General features: G+C 37.5%; 2 protein-coding genes, 3 non-coding genes and 1 pseudogene across 6 annotated transcripts; 5 read left to right on the top strand and 1 right to left on the bottom strand.

The window, feature by feature from the left end:
• Nucleotides 1-204: 204 nt before the first annotated feature.
• On the top strand, nt 205-284 carry LOC116119463. The gene has a single exon (XR_004126397.1). It is a non-coding gene; the product is annotated as a small nucleolar RNA R16 (small nucleolar RNA).
• Nucleotides 285-364: 80 nt separating this feature from the next.
• On the top strand, nt 365-456 carry LOC116119465. Its single transcript, XR_004126399.1, has one exon. It is a non-coding gene; the product is annotated as a small nucleolar RNA R16 (small nucleolar RNA).
• Nucleotides 457-3,956: 3,500 nt separating this feature from the next.
• Nucleotides 3,957-5,311, top strand: LOC116119454 (annotated as a pseudogene).
• A 1,877-nt stretch (nt 5,312-7,188) lies between these two features.
• LOC116119464 lies at nt 7,189-7,266 on the top strand. Its single transcript, XR_004126398.1, has one exon. It is a non-coding gene; the product is annotated as a small nucleolar RNA R16 (small nucleolar RNA).
• A 4,084-nt stretch (nt 7,267-11,350) lies between these two features.
• LOC116119432 lies at nt 11,351-12,795 on the top strand. 2 transcript variants are annotated; one of them, XM_031405381.1, is made up of 3 exons: nt 11,351-11,754; nt 11,869-12,086; nt 12,523-12,795. In XM_031405381.1, exons 1-3 carry the CDS (start codon nt 11,503-11,505, stop codon nt 12,566-12,568), a joined length of 516 nt encoding a protein of 171 aa, XP_031261241.1. In that variant the 5' UTR covers nt 11,351-11,502; the 3' UTR covers nt 12,569-12,795. The 2 variants fall into 2 exon arrangements, with proteins under 2 accessions (XP_031261241.1, XP_031261242.1); XM_031405382.1 differs by having other exon boundaries at nt 11,355-11,754; nt 12,515-12,795.
• Nucleotides 12,796-13,302: 507 nt separating this feature from the next.
• Nucleotides 13,303-20,495, bottom strand: LOC116119452 (protein ESSENTIAL FOR POTEXVIRUS ACCUMULATION 1). Its single transcript, XM_031405401.1, has 8 exons — nt 19,554-20,495; nt 19,349-19,469; nt 19,068-19,256; nt 18,028-18,738; nt 15,100-17,869; nt 14,487-14,680; nt 14,345-14,404; nt 13,303-13,918 (listed from the first exon to the last, which is right to left on the bottom strand). The coding sequence occupies exons 1-8, from the start codon at nt 20,478-20,480 to the stop codon at nt 13,530-13,532; spliced, it is 5,361 nt and encodes a 1,786-aa protein (XP_031261261.1). The 5' UTR covers nt 20,481-20,495; the 3' UTR covers nt 13,303-13,529.
• Nucleotides 20,496-20,619: the final 124 nt, after the last annotated feature.

Below are 20,619 nucleotides of genomic sequence, written 5' to 3'. Positions count from 1 at the left end.
GTTTTTTTTTGCATCTGTTTACCCTCTCCTTGTTAGGCAAAATTCAACGCTGAAGGAGATAAAACTGATGCAGATACTCAAAGGTTGGCTTACCAGCTCATTGCATATTTCTTAGTTGCTTTGGTGTCAAATGGACATACCGATATCCATTTTATTTCAATTTTTTTTTTGGGCATATAATTGTAGTTATTTTTTCTTCTGAAATATGGCAAGTGATGAAGACTTTTCATTATGAACTGATGAACCGTGTAGACATACAACTCCGCTTATTATCTGATGCCATTTTGTCCGGTTTTTTATTCTTTACGTTGATGTTAGTCTTAGAAGAAAAAGTAATTTTGGTATTAGTATCTTTATAAGAGTGGAAGGCGAATGATGTGAATAAACAAAATCACTTATACTACACACTGAATTTAGTGTGAAGACAACAACTCTCTTAATTTATCTGATGCCTTCTTTATCTAAATTTGACTTGTTTTCTGTTTCTGGTGAATGACTTGATGATCTAATTATATGGTCATAGTTTGTTGTTGGTCAATGATGAGAAACAAGCAGACGGGCGGTCTGACACTGATGCCGTGTTGAATGTCTGCAATTTCCCACTTGTGGAAGCTCTCTGAGTCTGAATGTTTACTACATAATTGTAGTTATCGATTTTTTCAACAATTGTTTTTACAGTTTTTTTTTTTTCTTTTATTGTGTGCTATGATGAAGTTGCTTTACTATACTATGTCTGGAAATATGAAGCGTTTTAATGATATGCTATGCACCTTCTGAGCTGAATTAATTTATGTTTTCTTTTTAAACTTTTTTTGGTCAATATGAGGTAAGAGGGCCTGAAGCTGTAAATCTGTAATTGCTTTACTGAACATTATGCCTGTTGACATTTGTTTTAAGGGCTTAGGTTAGTAATTTCTCTTGTTTTCTTTTGATTGAGTCGAGGGTCTTATGTTCAGCTGAGCAATCTTGATTGTGTTGAGGGTTTTATGTTCAGTTGAGCATTTGAGAAGTTTAGGCACCCAGCTTTTTTTCCAAGAGTAGTTTGCTATTTATTTCTGTGCGGAAGAAAGGGAGGGAGACTTGGTATTCTTTTAATGCTCTAACATTGTGTGATTTCATCTACTTTAAAGCTTAAAGAACTATCTGCCAGTTTATAGCCCTGGCTGGTGTTTGAATTTTGAGTAATTTTATGAAAAATGCTATTTTTATAACCCAATTTCNGAATAAATCGGTTGCTTTCAGGTGACTTTGAATGATTCTCATTAACACCTGAAACTAATTGAAAATAAGGTGAATGTTAAATCGGTGTTAAAGTAGGTTCGGGTAGAACTCACTCTCAAAAGTTAGCTCAAGGGAGGAGGGAGTCCAATCACTTATATACACTATAACAACCCACTATTGGGACGATGTAGGATAAATTCAACTTCTAACACTCTCCCTTACGCTTGGTGTGCAAGGCCGGGGTCCAAACCCATTATTTTCTCAATATAGTGGACGATATAAGACAAATTCAACTTCTAACACCCTCCCTCACGCTTGACGTGCAAGACTAGGGTCCAAGCCCATCATTGCCCAAACCAAAGAGGGAAGAGAAACAAACGTGACTCTGATACTATGTTAAAGTGAGCTTAAAGCTAACTCAAGGGAGGACGGAGCTCAATCATTTATATACACCATAATAACCCACTATTGGGATGATGTTTGACAAATTCAACTTCTAACAGTAATTAATTTGCTTTTTGCTTTTGTTTACTTTAATGATTAAAAAAAAAAGAAAATACTCTTCCTTTTGAGTGTGGGATTTTCAAAAACACAGACCCAATGTTAAATGTTAGTAATTGCCTTGAGCGATGCTTATTTTAAATTTCTCATACCAGGGAAAGTGTTAATTAGTTTTAACCCAATATGGGTAGTTGAACGGTAAAGACGAACCAAAGGATTGTGCATGGTTTTACCTACAGGTTCAATTCTCCTTTAAATGTAAAAGTAGTACAAGCTAATGTCCCTGTGGGATAGTTATTAGTTGCCCCTGAGAAAAATTGTTTTAAAAGAAATTCTATCCTGTCATTTTCTTTTCCACATTGTCCTAAAAAATGTAAGCAAGTTTCTCCTCATGATGGTAATGGCTGAAGGGGCCTCCACCTAACAACTAAAAGAAATTAATTAGGATCCCCAATAGATTTTTACTTCAATTGGTTTTATTTGAATTTACAAATTTAATTTAGATCTATAAGGATTATATATGATCATAAATTTTGAAATGCTATATATACCCATCTTAAACTTGGAAATTCTTCAATGGAACTCCAAGGGACCATAAACAGTATGAAGGAACACAAAATCTAACCTCACTCTGTATATAACGAATCAACAATTCGTGTGTCAATTGGATCATAGTTATGAAACATGACAAACCTTGAAAATTTGACTTCCTTATTATAATATAAGACCTAATCAAAAACTTGGATAAATTATGAAAGAAAAAAAAAAAAAAAACCCGGAAATGCCGTCAGTGAAACGGAAAGGGTGTCTCCAGGCGTGCATTGACCAATTCCGGGCGCGTTCACAGCTGCTGAAAAACATTTTCAATTTTTACAATAAATCTTAAAATTCGTATCTCGTTTTCAATCAATCTCTCATGTGAAAAAGAAGACAAAACTCAGGTCAGATCAGGACGCGGCAGTCCATATGTGTCGCAGCATCATGGTAGACAAGAAAAACAATCACTTAGAAACAAAACATTAAATTCTGCAAGAATAAGCACAACAATTTGACTTCTTCAGTCTCACCGACGCACCATCCTAGCGGAATTTGGGTAAATGGCCTCGGAAAGTTGAAAAGTTTGGGGTTCAACTGGCCTAAACCAGCCTCATTCTACTTGATCTAGGTTGTTTAGATATATCTCGCTTTTGGGTTCCTGATTAGTCCAGAGAATAGAAAGTACAGTTGTTTCACATCAATTGTGCCATTAGGAACCCGAAACTATTCCACTGCGAATTAACTCAGAAACTGTGTGAAGCCCTCATTGTGAGAGGGGCATGATATACGGGGTCATAGGCTAACCCAATATGACACGTTTTGGCCTAAAAGCTAAAAAACAAAACTATGGCGACTTGTAGCGCAAAAACAGACAATATTATGTGGACCATTTTAACATGTTATCAGCACAATCACGATAAAAGGTGTATTGTGAAGTCCTATATCGTTTTGTGAAAGAGAGTGCGTGTATATATGAGACTATAGGTTTTAACCCAACATACATGTTTTGGGCCCAAAGCCAAAAACAAAAATACAACCCCTGTGGCAAAGCGGACAATAACATATTGGGTCATTTATAAGAAAACACATTTTTCTTTGATGAAATAGAAATTGTGGCCGGCTAGATCGGGTGGATCAAGATAAATATAATTACAAAAGAAGAATAAGATCTTGATGGATGTTGGTGGTGGTCAATCCAAAGTCCAGAAAGTCAAGCACTGAAAAACTAGATATTACTTCAATGTATTTAATCCCAATTGTGGGTTGCCACATCCACGAAAGCAAACTCACAATCTAATTCAAAACAAATAGATATCCTATGATAGAGACCCTCAATATATGACATGTCATCCCACATGGTTACAAAGTAAAAATAGAGGATATCCAAGGGCCCTGGTGGCTACTGCATAGTTTAGGCTGTGTCCTAAAATTAAACTGATAAAATTATACCGCTAAAATCGTACCTCACGCACCTCCACCTAAACCTACGCGTAAGGAGACCTTTAGAGACAAATCATCAACCTTCCGTCTCATTGCCAATGCAGTATTTCCACCAAAAACAAAATCACCACCACTTCACAGAAAGAGAAGGTTCCACTTTCTCTCTGGGAATCCTCTTTCTCTTTCTTAATTCTTTTTATAATAAAATTTGTTCGTTTGTTTTCAATATATGAGGACGCTTTGTCAATTATGATAAGGAAGATGGACTCGATACAGTCCTGGAGGTGCTATTCCTAAGAAATGTTTATCAAAATGGGCAGCACCGCGCTTACGTTGTCTAATTAGTCAATTGATGAAAGCTCCAATCCATTATTCTGATGGTCGTCATACCTCCAGGCCAAATCAAACAATGAGTTTATGGCATTGCTCAAACTCTGTTGGCTTCTCTCATCTCTTTTCAGGTTCAATTGGATAGCCCTTCAGCCGCCCCCATTAAAGATTCTAGCTGTGTAGTTCCCTTATTTATCTTCCTCTCAAGAGTTAAAAAATCAAATAAAATACTTTTTCCAACTAAAACCACACCGCAATCTATTGTTTTAATTTGTTGATAACAAACAGGAAGCTTCAACGGCAAAATTATTGTACAACAATATGTTGCGGCAACAGGAGGACAGGCGGCTATAACACGGTGAGTAGCAAGTATGCTGTGGGGCAGGTGAAGATGCAGGGATCAGAAATGCAACACGGGTGATGACAGCGTGCACGCAAGAGGCAATTTGTGGCCGGTGGATTTGTGCTATGGCCAAAAAAACCCCGACCTGTGGTGCCTCGAACTTGTTGTTGCTGGTTTTAGGTAAGTGCAGGTAGTAATGGCAAGGTTGCATGGAATCAATCCTCTTCTCAACCCAATCACGCTCATCGGGGCCCCGCTCGACCCCTACGCCGCTTCTTTCAGGTCAAATACTTATTATATACTTTCTTTTGTCAATTTATAAACTAATGAATTGAATAGGCATAGAATTCATGTTACAGTTATCAGTGATGCGTTTTCCACGATTATAGTTCGTTGCGTTAATAACATTCAATTAACTAATTACCATGTTATTTATATTCAGGGATTGGACCCCAGGTGCACGGCTAACTTATTCTTAGATGCGGGTATGCATTGGAGGGAGACGATCGATAATGAAGCTTGTTTCGTACTGAAACTGGAGTCTGCTCCTCACGTTTGAAAGCGCAAAATTCAGCTAACACTAAATCGTCCATCACACTGTATGGGGTTACTTCAGCCAAGAACTGGACTGCTGATTAAATTCGAGGATACAAATTAGTGAGAATGAAGACCGTCAAAGGAAATGATAATGTTGTTTGGGAGACGAGCATGGCATCTACCATTGATGATTATAGATATGTTGATTCCCTCAATATAGCACATACGGGAAAGACTGTTACCACACTTACAGGTATGGAGGGGCACATAATCATAAGAGGAAGATTGAAGAGACTTGGCGGATTGAAGTATTGATTTCAACATTGTGGATTAACCTACGAAACCTTTCTGCCTGCTGAAGTCAAAAAAGGACAAGACGCTACAGAGCATTCAGTCACCTAGATTTCTTCTTTCCTAATTTTTGTTAAAAAAATAATAATTGCAAACAAAGATTAATGTGTGTATATATAGGAACTATGAAATTGTTTTAGGTTCACATTGGACCAAAAAGTTTCTTGTGAGGAAGATCAAGACTCATTTATTCATTTGTCCAGAAAAAATCTTTAGTTATTTTCTCTGTTTGTTGTTAAATGTTATATGATTAATCTCTTAAACGATATATATGAATATGTGGTATTATTTTCTTATAAAAAAAAATTTAATTGTTTAAGAACTGAACTCTTCAAAATTGCACGGAAATTCTCATAACTTTTGGTTTGCAGCCTAAGATTCCTTTACTTGAATAAAACAATAGGTTGGTGCGTTTGGTTTAGTATTTTGGATAGGATTTTAGGGATAGTATTAGGTATTGGATATGGGAGTATTACGAGGTAAATTTTAAAAATTTGTAAAAAAGCCCTTAGGTTTACTAATTTAACTAAAGACCCTAACATATAAAATGACAAAAACACCCCCACCATCTGCAATGTCAGATTCCGGCCACCACCGTCGAAATCTGGCCGGAAAATTTCGTTACGGCACAGAATAGTCGGATCTGTGCCACTAAACACGTCGTTATGGCCTTTTCCGGCCAGATCCATGGTGGATCTGGCCGGAAAAGGCCGCTACGGTTTGTATGGCCGTCGCACGCCGAAAAAAGGCCAAACGAGGGCCATCTTTGGCCGTCAGCGACGGCCAAAGATGTGGCCGTCGTTTCGGTCAACGACGGCCATTTTTGGCCGGCGTGACGGCCAGATCTGGCCTTTTCCGGCTAGATCCGTGGTGGGATCTGGCCGGAAAAGGCCACAGCGGTGAACTTCCGGCCATTCTGGTCGGAAGTTAGGCGTTGTACAGATTCCGGCTATCAACGACGGTGGTTGCCGGAATTGACAAGTGGATTGATGGGGTGTTTTTGTTAATTTTTAAACTTTTTTTCAGGGGGTTTTAGTGAAATTATAACTTATGGGGTTAAATGTAATTAAAAAAATGGGGTAATATTTTTAGAATATTGTACCAAACATTATTGGGGAATAGGATTCGAATAGGGATAAAAAATAAACCAAACATGCAGAACATTTATTCTATTTATTAAAACAAGACCTAAGATATTAAAAATTAACGTGTAAAACGTATTTATTAAAAGTGTTCAGATTAACTTATGTATACTCAATTAAGTATCAGGATCGAACATAAGACCTGAATAACTTAGGGTTGTCATCCGGCAAGCCAAATGATTGTGTGTAATAAGTAATAACGTTAAACAAAGTAAGGAGGCATTATTGATGAAATGTGATGTGTGCTCAATTCTCTGTTCACTACATTCATAGCTGACACACGTTGTCAGTCAGTCCTTTTTCTGGGCCCAATTTATTTTTAATGGGCTTTAAGGCCCATGGTTAAACATTGACAACATTCATTTTGGAGCATCTAAAACCTAGTTCATAAAACTCTATTTAATAGCCACCAGAGCACTCGTCTACCTCTCAATTTGTCGCCTTTGGGGTTCTCAACTTATGTTTTGATCTCTTTTTTCTTACTCTTCTTTTGTTGTTGTTTGTAATTGTTCACAGATCAAATTTTACTGATTTGAATATAGCAAAGGAGAAAGATGATTTGTTTTTTTTTTTTTTTTTTTTTGTTTTGCATCTGTTTACCCTCTCCTGTTAGGCAAAATTCAACGCTAAAGAGATAAAACTGATGCAGAAACTCAAAGGTGGCTTACCAGCTCATTGCATATTTCTTAGTTGCTTTGGTGTCCAATGGACATACCGATATCCATTTTATTTCAATTTTTTTTTTTTTTTTTTGGGCATATAATTGTAGTTATTTTTCTTCTGAAATATGGCAAGTGATGAAGACTTTTCATATGAACTGATGAACCGTGTAGACATACAACTCGCTTATTATCTGATGCCATTTTATCCGGTTTTTATTCTTACGTTGTGTTAGTCTTAGAAGAAAAAGTAATTTTGGTATTAGTATCTTTATAAGAGTGGAAGGCGAATGATGTGAATAAACAAAAAATCATTATACTACAACTGAATTAGTGTGAAGACAACAACTCTCTTAATTATTGATGCCTTCTTATAATTTGACTTGTTTTCTGTTCTGGTGGATGACTTGATGATCTAATTATAAGGTCATAGTTTGTTGTTGGTCAATGATGAGAAACAAGCAGACGGGCGGTCTGACACTGATGCCGTGTTGAATGTCTGCAATTTCCACATTGTGGAAGCTCCTGAGTCTGATGTTTACTACATAATTGTAGTTATCGATTTTTCAACAATTTTTTTTTTCTTTTATTGTGTGCTATGATGAAGTTGCTTTACTATACTATGTTGGAAATATGAAGCGTTTTAATGAATGCTAGCACCTTCTGAGTGATTAATTTATGTTTTCTTTTTAAACTTTTTTTGGTCAATATGAGGTAAGAGGGCTGAAGCTGTAAATCTGTAATTGCTTTACTGAACATTTGCCTGTTGACATTTGTTAAGGGCTTAGGTTGTATTCTCTTGTTTTCTTTTGATTGAGTCGAGGTCTTATGTTCAGCTGAGCAATCTTGATTGTGTTGAGGGTTTTATGTTCAGTTGAGCATTTGAGAAGTTGGCACCCAGCTTTTTTTCCAAGAGTAGTTTGCTATTTATTTCTGTGCGGAAGAAAGGGAGGGAGACTTGGTATTCTTTTAATGCTCTAACATTGTGTGATTTCATCTACTTTAAAGCTTAAAGAACTATCTGCCAGTTTATAGCCCTGGCTGGTGTTTGAATTTTGAGTAATTTTATGAAAAATGCTATTTTTATAACCCAATTTCATGACTTTCCCTTGAAACTTTAACGAGATAGTAGAAATCTGTTAATCACATTACTTCTCAACACGCTAAGGCACTACTAGAAGTGAATGACAATCGTTTTTTTATAGTTCTTTTATAAAGAACTATCCTTCCTCCGTAAGGAACGAAAAGGAATGATTTTAAGGAACAATGTTGTTCTTTGAGTGAACAATCATTTTTTATGATCATAAGAAATGATTGTTTATTAAAAAACAATGTTGTTCTATTCTTTTAGTGAGGAAGATGTCTTTTTGATCCAATTAAAATCATTTTGTACTTTCGATGTAACAGAAAGTTGATGCAATAGTGTTAACTAAGTATCATATTGAAATTGTAAAAGAAGTTTGTGAGAATAAGAAGTTTGTGAGAATACGTTATCTAGGTAGTATTTCTCTAATTTCTAATTTAGAACAGGATATCCTTTGTTTTTCTCTAATTAAGAACAAGATAATCGTTTGTTTGTAAAAGAAGTTTCAAATAATCTGTCTTTATTTGTTATCAGAAACTAAAATAATTAAGTTTAGATTGGGTATGACTAAACTAAACTTATTTCAAGGTCTGTCATTAATGTATCCACATCACTGATTGGATGGTAAAATAATGTTTGATGATTACATCTTAAAATTAGGTTTTGTATTGATTTGTTTCTTGTATACTTCATAAAATTCTTTCGTCCTGGCATTACCGTAAATGGGTAAGAGACTAGGAGCATCAAATTTTTGATGCCATATAAAATCATGGTCAAATGTTGTAAGAAGAGTTGAAAGGACAGTTGAAATTTTCTTAAATTCGGAATTCTGCGAACGAAGGGAGCTTTGGGCATCTGTGGACTGTGGTATTTGGTTCTTCAAGATTAATCTTTGGGCCTCTGAAACTAGATGGGTGACTTGTTGGAATGTATCAGATATTGAGCTTGACAGTTTGTACTTGAAAGTTCAGAATGTAATATACATGCAATTACAAATTAAAGTTTTTCCTCTTGTTAATAACTGTAGTTTCGCTGTTATTGGGTGAATGAGTTAAATGTGTTGAAGTTTATTATATTAAACCTTGAGGGTTCACTTGGGAGTTTCATAGTAATGGTTAGAAAGGTAAACCATCGTATCGGTTTTGAGAGGTTTTTAGTAGCGATTTTTAAAACACTTAACTTGTGTTTGAAATTTTTGTTTTTTCAATTACAAGGTAAAAAGTTTTTTATTTGTTTTCTACTTATTAGTATTTTATATCTTTGTAATATCTAGAATGATTGAAAAATTATAGCTCTACTTCTCCAAGAAAACATCTAGAAATGAGATTTTAATAATTACTTAAAATTATTTTATATTTAATATGATTGGAGACGTGCATAATATGTTCAATTTTTTTTTTTTTGATATAATTGGGATAGTTCTATAGTAGATAAGATATTTGTGAAATAAAAATTTTAAAACCAACTAAAACACCCTGATTTTGGGTGTTTTATAAACCCCTTAAAAATACATTATACTTTGGCATAAAAAATATGACAAATAATGGTTTTAGAACATCTCAAAACCAGTGAAAAAAACTCCCAAGCAGACCCTAAGGGGTTGGCATGACAGTTAAGAAAGTTTGTATTTTTATACTTTTTTTGTTCTAATTTTGAGATTATCTATCACATTTGTAGTATATCTTAGAACATTAGGTTTGTAAGATGTTTAACGACCTTGGGGATTAGTTAATAAGCTGTTCGGATATTTGATCATAAAAAAAACACAAAAAAAAAAGTTGGTTTTGACTTGTCATAGTGCTTTGTTGACAAATTGTAACGGATTTCATCAAAAAAAGAACAAATGTCAAATTTACCTAAATTGTGTTTACCTAATCTGTTGTTAATAACATAGTAAGTTTCAGTTAACAGTGCGATATTTTTTTAGTTAAGGTACCAATCTGATGGAGGTTGGTAACATATCCACCCTTCTTTGAGTTCTTGTCTGCCTAATTTAGCTGTTGACTAAGGCAGTTCTGCCATATATGTAACTGGAAATCTTTTAAAATATTCTATATGAAAATGGCCGAACGACTTGCGCATATCTAAAGTTTATCGTAATAACAAAGTGGTACTTAAAAGGTTTAGAAATGACAAACACGTACCTTCCGTCATGATCTGTTAGTGATTTCTGTTTGTTAATAGTGAAAATACTAAAGTGCCCTTGAAAGTTTGATATTTTAGTTTTTTATAAATTTAAAAATTTCTAAAAAACCCTCTAAGTTTTTCTAATTTAACTAAACACCCCTATATATAAAAAGTTTGTTAAATGACAAAAACACCCCCACCACCCGCAATGCCAGATTCTGGCCACCACTGCCAGAATCTGGTCGGGAAATTGTGTTAATCTGGCCTTTTTCGTCCAGATCTAGCCGTTAATACAGCAGATGGAGTTTTAAGGCCTTGACGACCAGATCTGGCCTTTTCCGGCCATATTCGTGGCTGATCTGGCCGTCGAGGCCGCAAAACTCCATCTACGGCGTTGACGGCCAGATCTGGTCATAGATCTGGCCTTTTTCGGTCAGATCAGCCACGGATCTGACCGGAAAAGGCCAGATCGACGCGTTACGACATAGATCCGACGGGTCTGTGTCGTAACACAATTTCAGTCCAGATTCTGGTGGTGGTGGCCGAAATCTGGCACTACAGGTGGTGGGGGTGTTTTTGTCATTTAACAAACTTTTTATATATGAGGTGTTTAATTAAATTAGCAAACCTAAGGGTTTTTTAGAAAATTTTAATTTTATAAAAAACTAAAATATCAAACTTTTAAGGGTATTTTAGTCTTTTCACTATTAACAAACAGAAATCACTAACAGATTATGACGGAAGGTACCTGTTTATCGTTTCTAAATATTTTAGGTACCACTTTATCATTACGGAAAACTTTAGATATGCACAAATCGTTTGGCCTATGAAAATTAAGTAGGTCTTTTACTATGATGCCGAGCCGATGTCATGAAGCTGCGATCTGTACCACCAAAAATTCCTCCAGTGAGAAATTGATATAAATAATTGTTGGCATTCCAAATTAAAAGACATCTTTTATGAATTAAGATTACAAATAAGGAATGTATGTTTATTGTGATTTACATTTACTACTTTAGTATACGAAATACGTAGAGAGCCCAGTCGGTGGTTGAAAGATAACGAGGCCCGTCATTCTCAATGTGAACATAATAGACAGATCACCAACTACTCAAATAATTCTCTTCTCTCAATGCTACACTCCAAGCTCCATTCAATACCTGATACCTCAATCTACTCCCACCTTTTCCTAAACAAATTTCTATTGATTAAAGGATTAACCTAACCCAAATGAAGAACGATTCTTCACCGCCAGCTTCTTCTACTTCTACTTCTACAACAAGTTTATCGAAGAAAGATAGGCCCTTATCTGCTTCTTTGTTTGGTATTAGTGGTTACAAGTTCTGGGTTTTATCTGCTATCCTCCTCCTCGCCTTCTGGTCTATGTTCACCGGCTCTGTTTCTCTCAAATGGTCCTCCGGTAACCTTACCAGATTCTCTGATGACGTCGACTTCTCTATCCACCGCGATCTTGACATCCTCGTATGCAATATCTCTTTCTGTGATCTTGCTATTTGCTAATAATTCATTTTCTTTGATGGGTTTTTTTTTTTTTTGTTTTTTTGGTTGTTGTTGTGGTTGTCTAAATGTTAATAGGAAGTAGAGGAGAGAAAGAAGATGGTGAGGCGAATGTGGGATGTGTACACGCATGGCACTAATGTTCGTTTGCCTCGTTTTTGGTCAGAGGCCTTTGAAGCTGCTTACGAGTACTTGACAAGTGATGTTCCGGGTGTCCGAGACTTTGCCGTTTCGGAGATTGCCAAGATGTCCTTGCGTTCCCTCAATCTTGACCCACTTCCAGTCTTGAATCCACGGTTAGTAGTGGTCTCCTTCGTGCTTCTTATTTTTGTTCTTCTTTCCTAAAGTCCACAAGTAGAAATAGAATTTGTAAATTGCTTCTTTATCCAGGCAAATGATTTCTAATACTTCTCAAGTTTAATAAACCATCAATTTGAGTATTTGACCCAGTGAATAAATTTTTCCTGATTAAATAATTTTAATTTATGTAGCTTGGGAGTACCAAATAAGATAAAATCTTAATAGTTATTTCCACGGTGAAACAGATAATACTGGATTAAATTTGTAAAATGTTTGAAATTCGTATCAAAGGTAAAAGAAGAGGTGATTACAGAACGCACCCATTCTTCAGATTAACATATTGGTAATCATATGGCCTTTCAGTGTTATTTGAGTGAGCATCAAATGTGCGTTGATTAAATTTTCATTGATTTATGGTATACAGAGTTTCAGACAAACAGGAAATGATGGGAAGGTAGCTGATGAAAGCCAAGAGTAGCTAGAAATACGAAGTGTGGAAACCTCTGATTTCAACATGAAGATGGCAAAGCCGTCAATTTTATGCAATCTAATTAGGTTAATTATATTCACAATTGCAACCTTCTTGGCTGAAACTGAGGTTCTGGTCAATTAATCTGTTGTATCTTAATCTTAGCCCAGAGCGTTGCTTGTAATGTATGAATATCACATTACCTTTTAATAAGAATTTACAAGAATGTCTGACAATTGTAATGAATAATGATCTTCATGGCTACGTTTATCTTATATGATCTGCTTTTGCCGCACAAACTTCACTTCAGTTGTATACATTCTGAGAAAAGTTTAAAAAGGAAAAAAAAAACATATTATAAGAGGTGACAGGAGACGATTATGAGAAGTCTGATGAAAACTTGAGTTCCGGTCAATGGTCATAGTGATTTCTAATTAGTCAACTCCCCGTGATTTATTGATGATTCACCGTCCACATAATAAGGGGGAAAATGGGCATGTCAGCAGCTCAAAGTCAGCCATCCTGAATATATGAATGACAAATAGGGGATTTTATAATCGTAAGTCATAACCAACAACTCTTCATTGGATAAAAAATGTCATAAAATGACAAAGTTGAATGAAATTATTATAGGTGCATACGAGAACCGCAACTTCAGCAGATTTACCTTAGCCGTACCCTCATGGTGATATTGATTTAAGAATATTAAACAGCGAACTAGAAATAGAAAATGCTAAGTAGGATAGAAATCAATAAAAGTTTTGTTAATTTGATGGTGAAAAAAAAAACTCGCATGATTGTTCTATGACCAAAAATAACAAAGAACTCTACCGCGAGAATATAACTTAACAAAATCGCTTGAGCAGATTGATTTAGTACTGCAGCTGTCGCTCTATAACCCAAAAAAAAAAAAAGCTAAATTGAAAAAACATTTACAAAACAGTTAAGCCAAATGTATTTACATCTCCTACTACTCCTCCACCGACTGAATCTCCCCCATCATGATACGGTTACTGACAACACTGAATCCCAAAACTGCCGGACTAACCTTCTTTCCTTTCTTCCCTTTTTTCTTGCCTCCTCCCTTTGATGACCCATCAGGGCCAACCGTATCATCACGGTCATAGTCTCCAACACCAGCATTGTCAGAACTCATATCTCCGGCACCAAACCCAGTGACCTTCCGATCATTCCGACTTTGAAAGGCAATTTCAAGTACATCAGCAGGTAATAACTCCTTGTAGTTAAGAAACTTGTCAATAAACTCATGATCCGGATCAAATGATCCAAGGTTCTCTATCAGAAGCATCTCAGCTTCTGATCTGGACTGCTTCAAACAAAATTCCAAGAAATTTGTGTCTAGCAAGAAAAAGAAATGACATTCATTAGAACACACCAAAAAACAAAAAAACACACCGTAGGCCACTGGACAATTGAAACATCTAAAACTCATGCACCAACTATTTTTAGATTCTTAAACAGCTTTAAAACTTTAAACTATTTTCAAACAGCTGAAGGAACAAATATGCACTATTTTCAAGGTGCTGAAACAAAACACCTAAGAAAACCCTCCATTTTAGTCATAGTCAGCCTTCTGGTCCTTCAAAGATATTTATACTGGTAGTTAGTTTAGGATGAAAATGTCAGGAAAAATAAAAATGATCATCTACAGCTACCACAAAACACAACGTAATCCCTCCTATTTTGCTGCCTACACCACAACTTGATACTAATACCACTAACAATTAAATTTAAGACACAAACCAGAAAGAAGAAACATGATACCTTTTGTCCCAATAAGCCTAACACACTCACTCTCACACCAATCTCTGAAGTCTGTGGCCTCTGCAAAGTATTAAAAGAACAGGAAACGTTAATTCCTATCTTTGATTAATGAAAAAGATCCTCAAGTTTACAATACATTTACCTGAATACTTGGCCATGCTATCTTTTCTCCCTTTATGGGAAGACTGAGCAGAAGCAGGTGAAGATGAAAGAGTGCGCTCAGCAGTTCTGCCACCCATAGATATTTGTCGGTTCAAGGACCCGCCTGGAGCTGATTTTACAGGAGTGTTTTTGGTCCCCCAACTGCCCTGATTTGATAGCTGAGGAAAATCTACCCTGTTTACAAGAAGAGGAAAACAATTAGTTTCATCTTATACTGTTATCTAGGTGCTCTTTTTTTTTTTTTTTTTAAAATCAAAAATTAAAACAATCAAAACCAGTAATTACAATTGATCAATCAATGTCAATTATTATACTGTCATTCTCAGAGTAAGAAATTAAATCAAAACAAGCATTAGTCATTATTCATGTTAAAACAATTATATGACCATACTTTGGATAGTGTAAAACCTCAGTAAATATTATTAGTTTTATTCCCAAAGGAACAGCTTAACTAGGTAGATCTATTGCAATGGGACAAGCGGTAAAAGATCTATGGATCAAATTACAGAAAGCATCAATTCAATCTGGTTAGGTGGAATCTACAGTCAGGCAAACAAAAAAAAAAAAAAAAAAAGGGAAGATAATAATCATACTGTTTAGTTTCTTTCTTTGATTGATCAATTGGGCCCCAGAATAGATCGTCATCTCCTTTATATTTTGACTGAGAGGCAGAACGGGAATTTATCTGGATTGGAGAAGCACCCTTAGATGGAGACGCAGAAAGTGACCATGACATATTACTACCATCAGCAGCCTGAGTTGGCTGGGATTTTTGAGGAGTTGGTATCTGATTCTGGGACTGCAAAGAAGAAATCTTCTTCCTCTGCTCTTTTTGGATGTCCCGCAATGATGTAGGTTTAGAGATCTTCTTGGAGTCAGAAGACCAGGCAGGAGCAGAGGAAGGATTAGCAGACTCCCCCTTCCATAGGACAAAATCTCCCAAAGATGGTCCCGATGGTATTGCAGGCAATACCTCCTTCTCCGCCTGTACATAACGAGTGTTCTTACTTTTCTCAATGGGACTCGTACCAACAGGAACATCAGTAGGTGCTGAGACCTTAGCTCCAGCACCCTTGGCTTTGGCAGACTTTTTACGACTCTTTTTAGTTTCTTTGGCCTCGATAAAACTACCATCATCTACAGATTCACCATGCATTGCAGTATCCTGCAAGCCCGGCAAACCAAACTTACTGTCAAGAGCAGCATCCACAACTCCTTCACTGGACTTTGCCAAAACTTCTTCTGCCAAAAGATCATGTAACTGGCTCTTCTTGTTCTTTGTATTTGGAGAAATTTCAGGTTTCTCCACATTTAACACAGTAGTGCCTACATCTTTATGAATTTCCACAGAACCTTTTGGGTCTGAATTGGCAACGACCCCAGCCCAAGGAGATGCCAAATTGATAGAGTTGACAGAAGTAGTGATTTGAGACACCACCAATTCTGCCTGTGCTTTCCTATGTTCTTCCTGTTGAATTTCCAATAATGACTTAGGCTTGAAACCAGGAGCAGGTTTCCAAGCTCTTTGCCCAGAATGTAATTGGCTGTTCTGCACTGAGACAGACCCAACCAATCTGGATTCATCCTTGGTTTCCACGATTTCAACATCATCCTTGGAAATCCTTTCAGGTAGTAAGCCCTTGGCATTTTGAGAATCCGGATTTTCTGCAGAAGCAAACCCAGGGCTGCTCTCTCTTGTCTTTTGTAGAGATGGTCCATGCTGTGTTTCTCTGGCACCATTGTTTGTTTCAAACTTTGTGTCAGCAGTAGTCGCTCCCTCTGTTTCAGATAGCTTAGATTGCTGCAAAGACAAAGTTTTTGATGCTCCCTTTGATTGGTCAGAAGAGTGTGACTTGTTAGACTTCTGCTTTCTCGACCTCTTTTCAGAAGTTTTCTTGACCTCATTAACTTCAACATTCTTCGATTCTGTCACCACAGAGGGTCCATCATTGCTTCTTTTGCTTTCAACCTGCAGTCCCTCAGGAGCAATATCTACTGGAGCTGTCACATCATTGACAAGCTCAGGCACAGATAGTTTATTCTCACAAGTATCGGTAGATGGTACAGTAACAGACATTTCATGGGCCTCCGAAGGCACAGAGTCCACAGCACCCTCCAATGTTGCAACCCTGACATGTTCATTAGTCTTCCAAGTGTCTTCTGATGCCTTCTCAAGGGTAACAGGAGCATGACATTCTGAAGCAAGGAGAGGTTTCTGCACCAGAGATGACTCCTGCAGAGACTTGTTCATGGTCTCTAGCAAGGAAAAGCCTTCAGTGACTGTTGAGGCTGCCAATGGTTCTTTCTGATGGATATCATCTATTTGTTCTGGAAGAGTAGCACCCCAGTTTGGATGATTAAGCATCTGATGTGCCAAATGTAAGACAGAGGCTTCAGACACACCAGCATGACTTACATCCTGCAAGACTTGCGGGGGCAAATTCAGGAAGTCTGAGGTACGTTCATCTTGGGTCTTAGGAACTGGTATCTGCAAACCACTCTGAAACAACTCCTGTGATGGTTGAAGCCGAGAAGAGTCAACAGATGCATTCCCTGTTGCTATACCAGCCTGTAACTGTGCAAGTGACTGCTCACCAAAAACTTGATGAGAATGATGATCTGACAGAACCTGAGAGAGCAACTGTTGTTGCCGCAGTAACTGTTGCTGCTCTTCCTGTTTCTGTTGCTGCTTAAGCAACAATAACTTATCTAACAACAGCAGCTGCTGTGCTGGAACAGATGACTGGGATTGTGCCTGCAATAAATACTGCTGCTGCAACATACTTAATAGTTGAGGATCTTGTGGTAAACCAGATGAAAGTACCTTTTCAGGTGTGGAGATACCAGCAGGGATACCACCAGGATTCTCCATAGTTTGACCTAATAAATTTATTAAGGAAGTTGGGTTCTGTGTTTGCAGCCTCTGTTTCTGAATACCAAAGGGGGCTTGAGGAGGCAAGCTTTGAGCATGATGCAACTCAATTTTATTCTTAAGTGGATCCAAGCCACCACCTTGGACAGAAAAATTTGACCAACCAGGAACACCATTGTTTATGCTAGTGCCAGACCTGTCCGACAAGCCTTGAAGGATGGACATCAACTCATTACTCTGGGAATGAAGTGGGCGAGAACTATCAGTTACTGAAGATAAGAGTTTTGCAGGAGTTGGAGATTCAGAGACCATATCTGACTTTGAAGCCATAGATGTAGCATCTCTCCCTGGCCAGTATGGATAATGACTGGGTAAAGACCTCTGCTGCTCAAGTGTCATTCTCTTGGCCACAAGGTATGGGTCATTTGAACCATCTAATCCAGATGGGGGAACAACACTGGAGGTATTATTTCCAATGTAACCTTGAAAACCTACAAAACAATCATAACCATCAGTTTTTAATATTAACTATAACTTATTACTATCAGATAAGTGAGAATGATTTTTTTTCCCTATATTTAAATTCAAAAAGATTAATAATTCCATCGTGCACAACCAGGTTAAACTTTTTCATGGGAGAAAGACCTACCTTGAGGCAAATGGCTCATATTACCTCCCATCAGTGACTCCAAGAACCTATTTTCAGCTTCTGTAGTCGAACCATCTTTATGCCTTGTCTCATTTCTCATCACATCAAAGCCACTGTAGTTTGCTCTACTCGATGCATCTGTGATTTCATTCTGTTTTGGCACATTAAATCCTGGTGGTGGTCTGGCTTTAGCTCGTAAATGGGGCATAACATCACCAAGTAGTGAAAATGGCGAGTCCTTCGATGCACTTGCAACACGAACTAGCAAATCTATACCAAAATACCCAGCTTCAAACCATCCAATGATATCAATCCCACTAAAAGGTCCTTGAATCTCACCCTGAGGATCTTTGTAATATAGTATTAGTTCTTCCGGAGAGGGCTGTGAGAGTTTCATGGCTTCCTTCTCCCTGTCCATAACTATTGATGCCTGCCTTTTAAGAACAGAATCTTCACTGGTCTGCCATTTAGCCAAATCACCATCCCAATGGTTAGTGGTATCCTTCTGTGGCTGTGACCAGGCCATGTCAGAGGTTATTGACTTAACATCACTTGGAATGTCCTTTCGAACATGTGAAGCCATATGTGACCGATCACCCAGTGATGAGGCTCTCCATACAGCACCAGAATGGACAGAATTATTCTCCTGAACACTCGATTCCCTATGGATGGCATCAGCCTTTCTAAAAGGACCACTGTCTTCTCTAAAAGCTGCACAGAAAAGCATCAAATTAAAACCACGTTGCAAAGCACAACTTTAAATGCAAGGCACTTTTGTCATATCATCATAAACTATACACAGAAGTGGCAGGACACACCATCAACTAATGCCCAAACAACCCAAATAGAAAATATAATCTTTTTCTCTATTACTTTAAAAAAAAAAAAAAAAAAAAAAAAAAACACTAAAGACAGGCTGCACGACTGAAATAATCTGATAACAGTAAATTCAGATCTCTTGGTGAAATGATATATGATCAGGACTGCCCTGCATCAAATAAGATGATAGTATACAAAATCTGCTTTCTATGTCAATGTACCTTCAGCTCTAAACTTGTCAGGGTAAGCCTTCCGATCTTGGACGGTTTCCATCTTTGAGTTGGACCCATAATTGTGCGTCTGCCTGTCTTGTGATGAACCATCTGAGTAATTTGCATAACCACCCTTAGAATTGTCAGAACTTTCATCTTTATAATCTTCAACAGCAAGTGGTAAATCTTCTTTACTGTCTGCTCAGACAAGCCAATTACAATACACATTAACTTCCTACCTAAATAAATGCATAAATATAAAGTAATGTATCTTTCACAAAAGTGGCTACCATGCTTGGTTCGCCTTGATGGAGTAAAATCAACTGAGTTCCGCCCAACAGCTCCATCTTTTGATACCGGAGGTGCGCCACTACTTATGATGTCCCCTTTGTCAATTCCTTTTAATATAACCTATTCAAAAAGTGAAGCAAATAAAACAACTGGAGAAAGTGTCAAATACTATTTACAAAAAAAGTTTGCAAACACACAAATTACCATTTCTTCAGGATTCGGTGCACAAAACGCAAGAGGCTCTACTGGATCTTCCTGCGTGAGAGAAGGCACCTGTGCAAGCCCTTCTAAGAGTTTCCGATATGATCTCATATCAGTCACCCTATACACATCAAGCAATTTCGTTCTACTATATCTTAATGCACGATATTCTCCATGGCTACTTTCAACCTTGTCAGAGAGAATTCCCAGAGGCTGAGAATGGGTAGAAACACTGTTCATAAAGCTCCCACTGGAATTCAGCTTTCCACGACCAGAAGAAAAAATAGGAGGAGTGCTTTCCCCACGTCCCCGGCTGTAGGAAAATGTAGGAACCTGTTTGTTAGGTGTTAGAGAATGGTGATGAGCAGGGTCTCCCCTTCCTCGACTTTGTAATGAGTTAGATCTCCAGGGTCGATAACTATCCCCATCCCTCTCATCCTTTCCATGACTAGAAGCATGAGACAATCCTTTATCAACAGGCATGTCACCATCTTTACTAGAGTCAATCCATCTGTCACGTAAACCATCTGTCTCTTTATCATCAGGCCCCCAGCGTGTGTTCCATTTGCTCTCACGCCGTTGATCATAATTGGTATCCCTGTTACCTGACTCAGTCCACCTTTCAGAGGGAGCCCGGCGCAGTTCACCATAGTGCCGTATGGAAGAATTTTCTGTCCATCTATCCATCCTGCGGGCCTCACCGTGCTCTTTATCTCCATCCCTCCAGCGATCTTTGCGAATTGAGGAATGAGTGTCTCTTTCTTCATCACGCCAACGGTCACGGCGACTAGTTTCCATATCAAGCAAGGACGGCCGGAAAACATCCTTTTTTTTCTGGGTCTCGCTCATCTCTTCTCCAATTCCTGGTGACCTCACAATGTCTGAGCGATTGCCATGAGATGGATACTGGTTGAAATGGCTTTCCTGCATAAAGGGCCAAAAAGGAGAGGCTCTGAAGCAATATCATGTAGCATATCATTTCCGTTAAATGAAACAATTCGGAAAAGTAAGCATTCCCCTAAGGTGGGACATCAACTCATTACTCTGGAATGAAGTGGCGAGAACTATC

The sequence above is a fragment of the Pistacia vera genome, unplaced genomic scaffold, assembly GCF_008641045.1.
Source record: "Pistacia vera cultivar Batoury unplaced genomic scaffold, PisVer_v2 Contig89, whole genome shotgun sequence".
In the NCBI taxonomy this organism is placed as follows: Eukaryota; Viridiplantae; Streptophyta; class Magnoliopsida; order Sapindales; family Anacardiaceae; genus Pistacia; species Pistacia vera.
Note: the sequence above shows the minus strand (reverse complement) of the source record. Positions and strands in the feature narration are given on the sequence as shown.

Excerpts from the sequence above, each read along its gene's own strand:
- LOC116119452 (XM_031405401.1), bottom strand. The coding sequence starts at position 20,480 with ATGCAGGAAAGCCATTTCAACCAGTATCCATCTCATGGCAATCGCTCA. Across the intron at positions 18,739-19,067 it reads TGACAAGTTTAGAGCTGAAG|CTTTTAGAGAAGACAGTGGT; the intron begins GTACATTGACAT and ends TTTTCTGTGCAG. Across the intron at positions 14,681-15,099 it reads TCAAAGAAAGAAACTAAACA|GGTAGATTTTCCTCAGCTAT; the intron begins GTATGATTATTA and ends TCTTGTAAACAG.
- LOC116119432 (XM_031405381.1), top strand. The coding sequence starts at position 11,503 with ATGAAGAACGATTCTTCACCGCCAGCTTCTTCTACTTCTACTTCTACA. Across the intron at positions 11,755-11,868 it reads ACCGCGATCTTGACATCCTC|GAAGTAGAGGAGAGAAAGAA; the intron begins GTATGCAATATC and ends AAATGTTAATAG. Across the intron at positions 12,087-12,522 it reads CTTCCAGTCTTGAATCCACG|ACAAACAGGAAATGATGGGA; the intron begins GTTAGTAGTGGT and ends ACAGAGTTTCAG.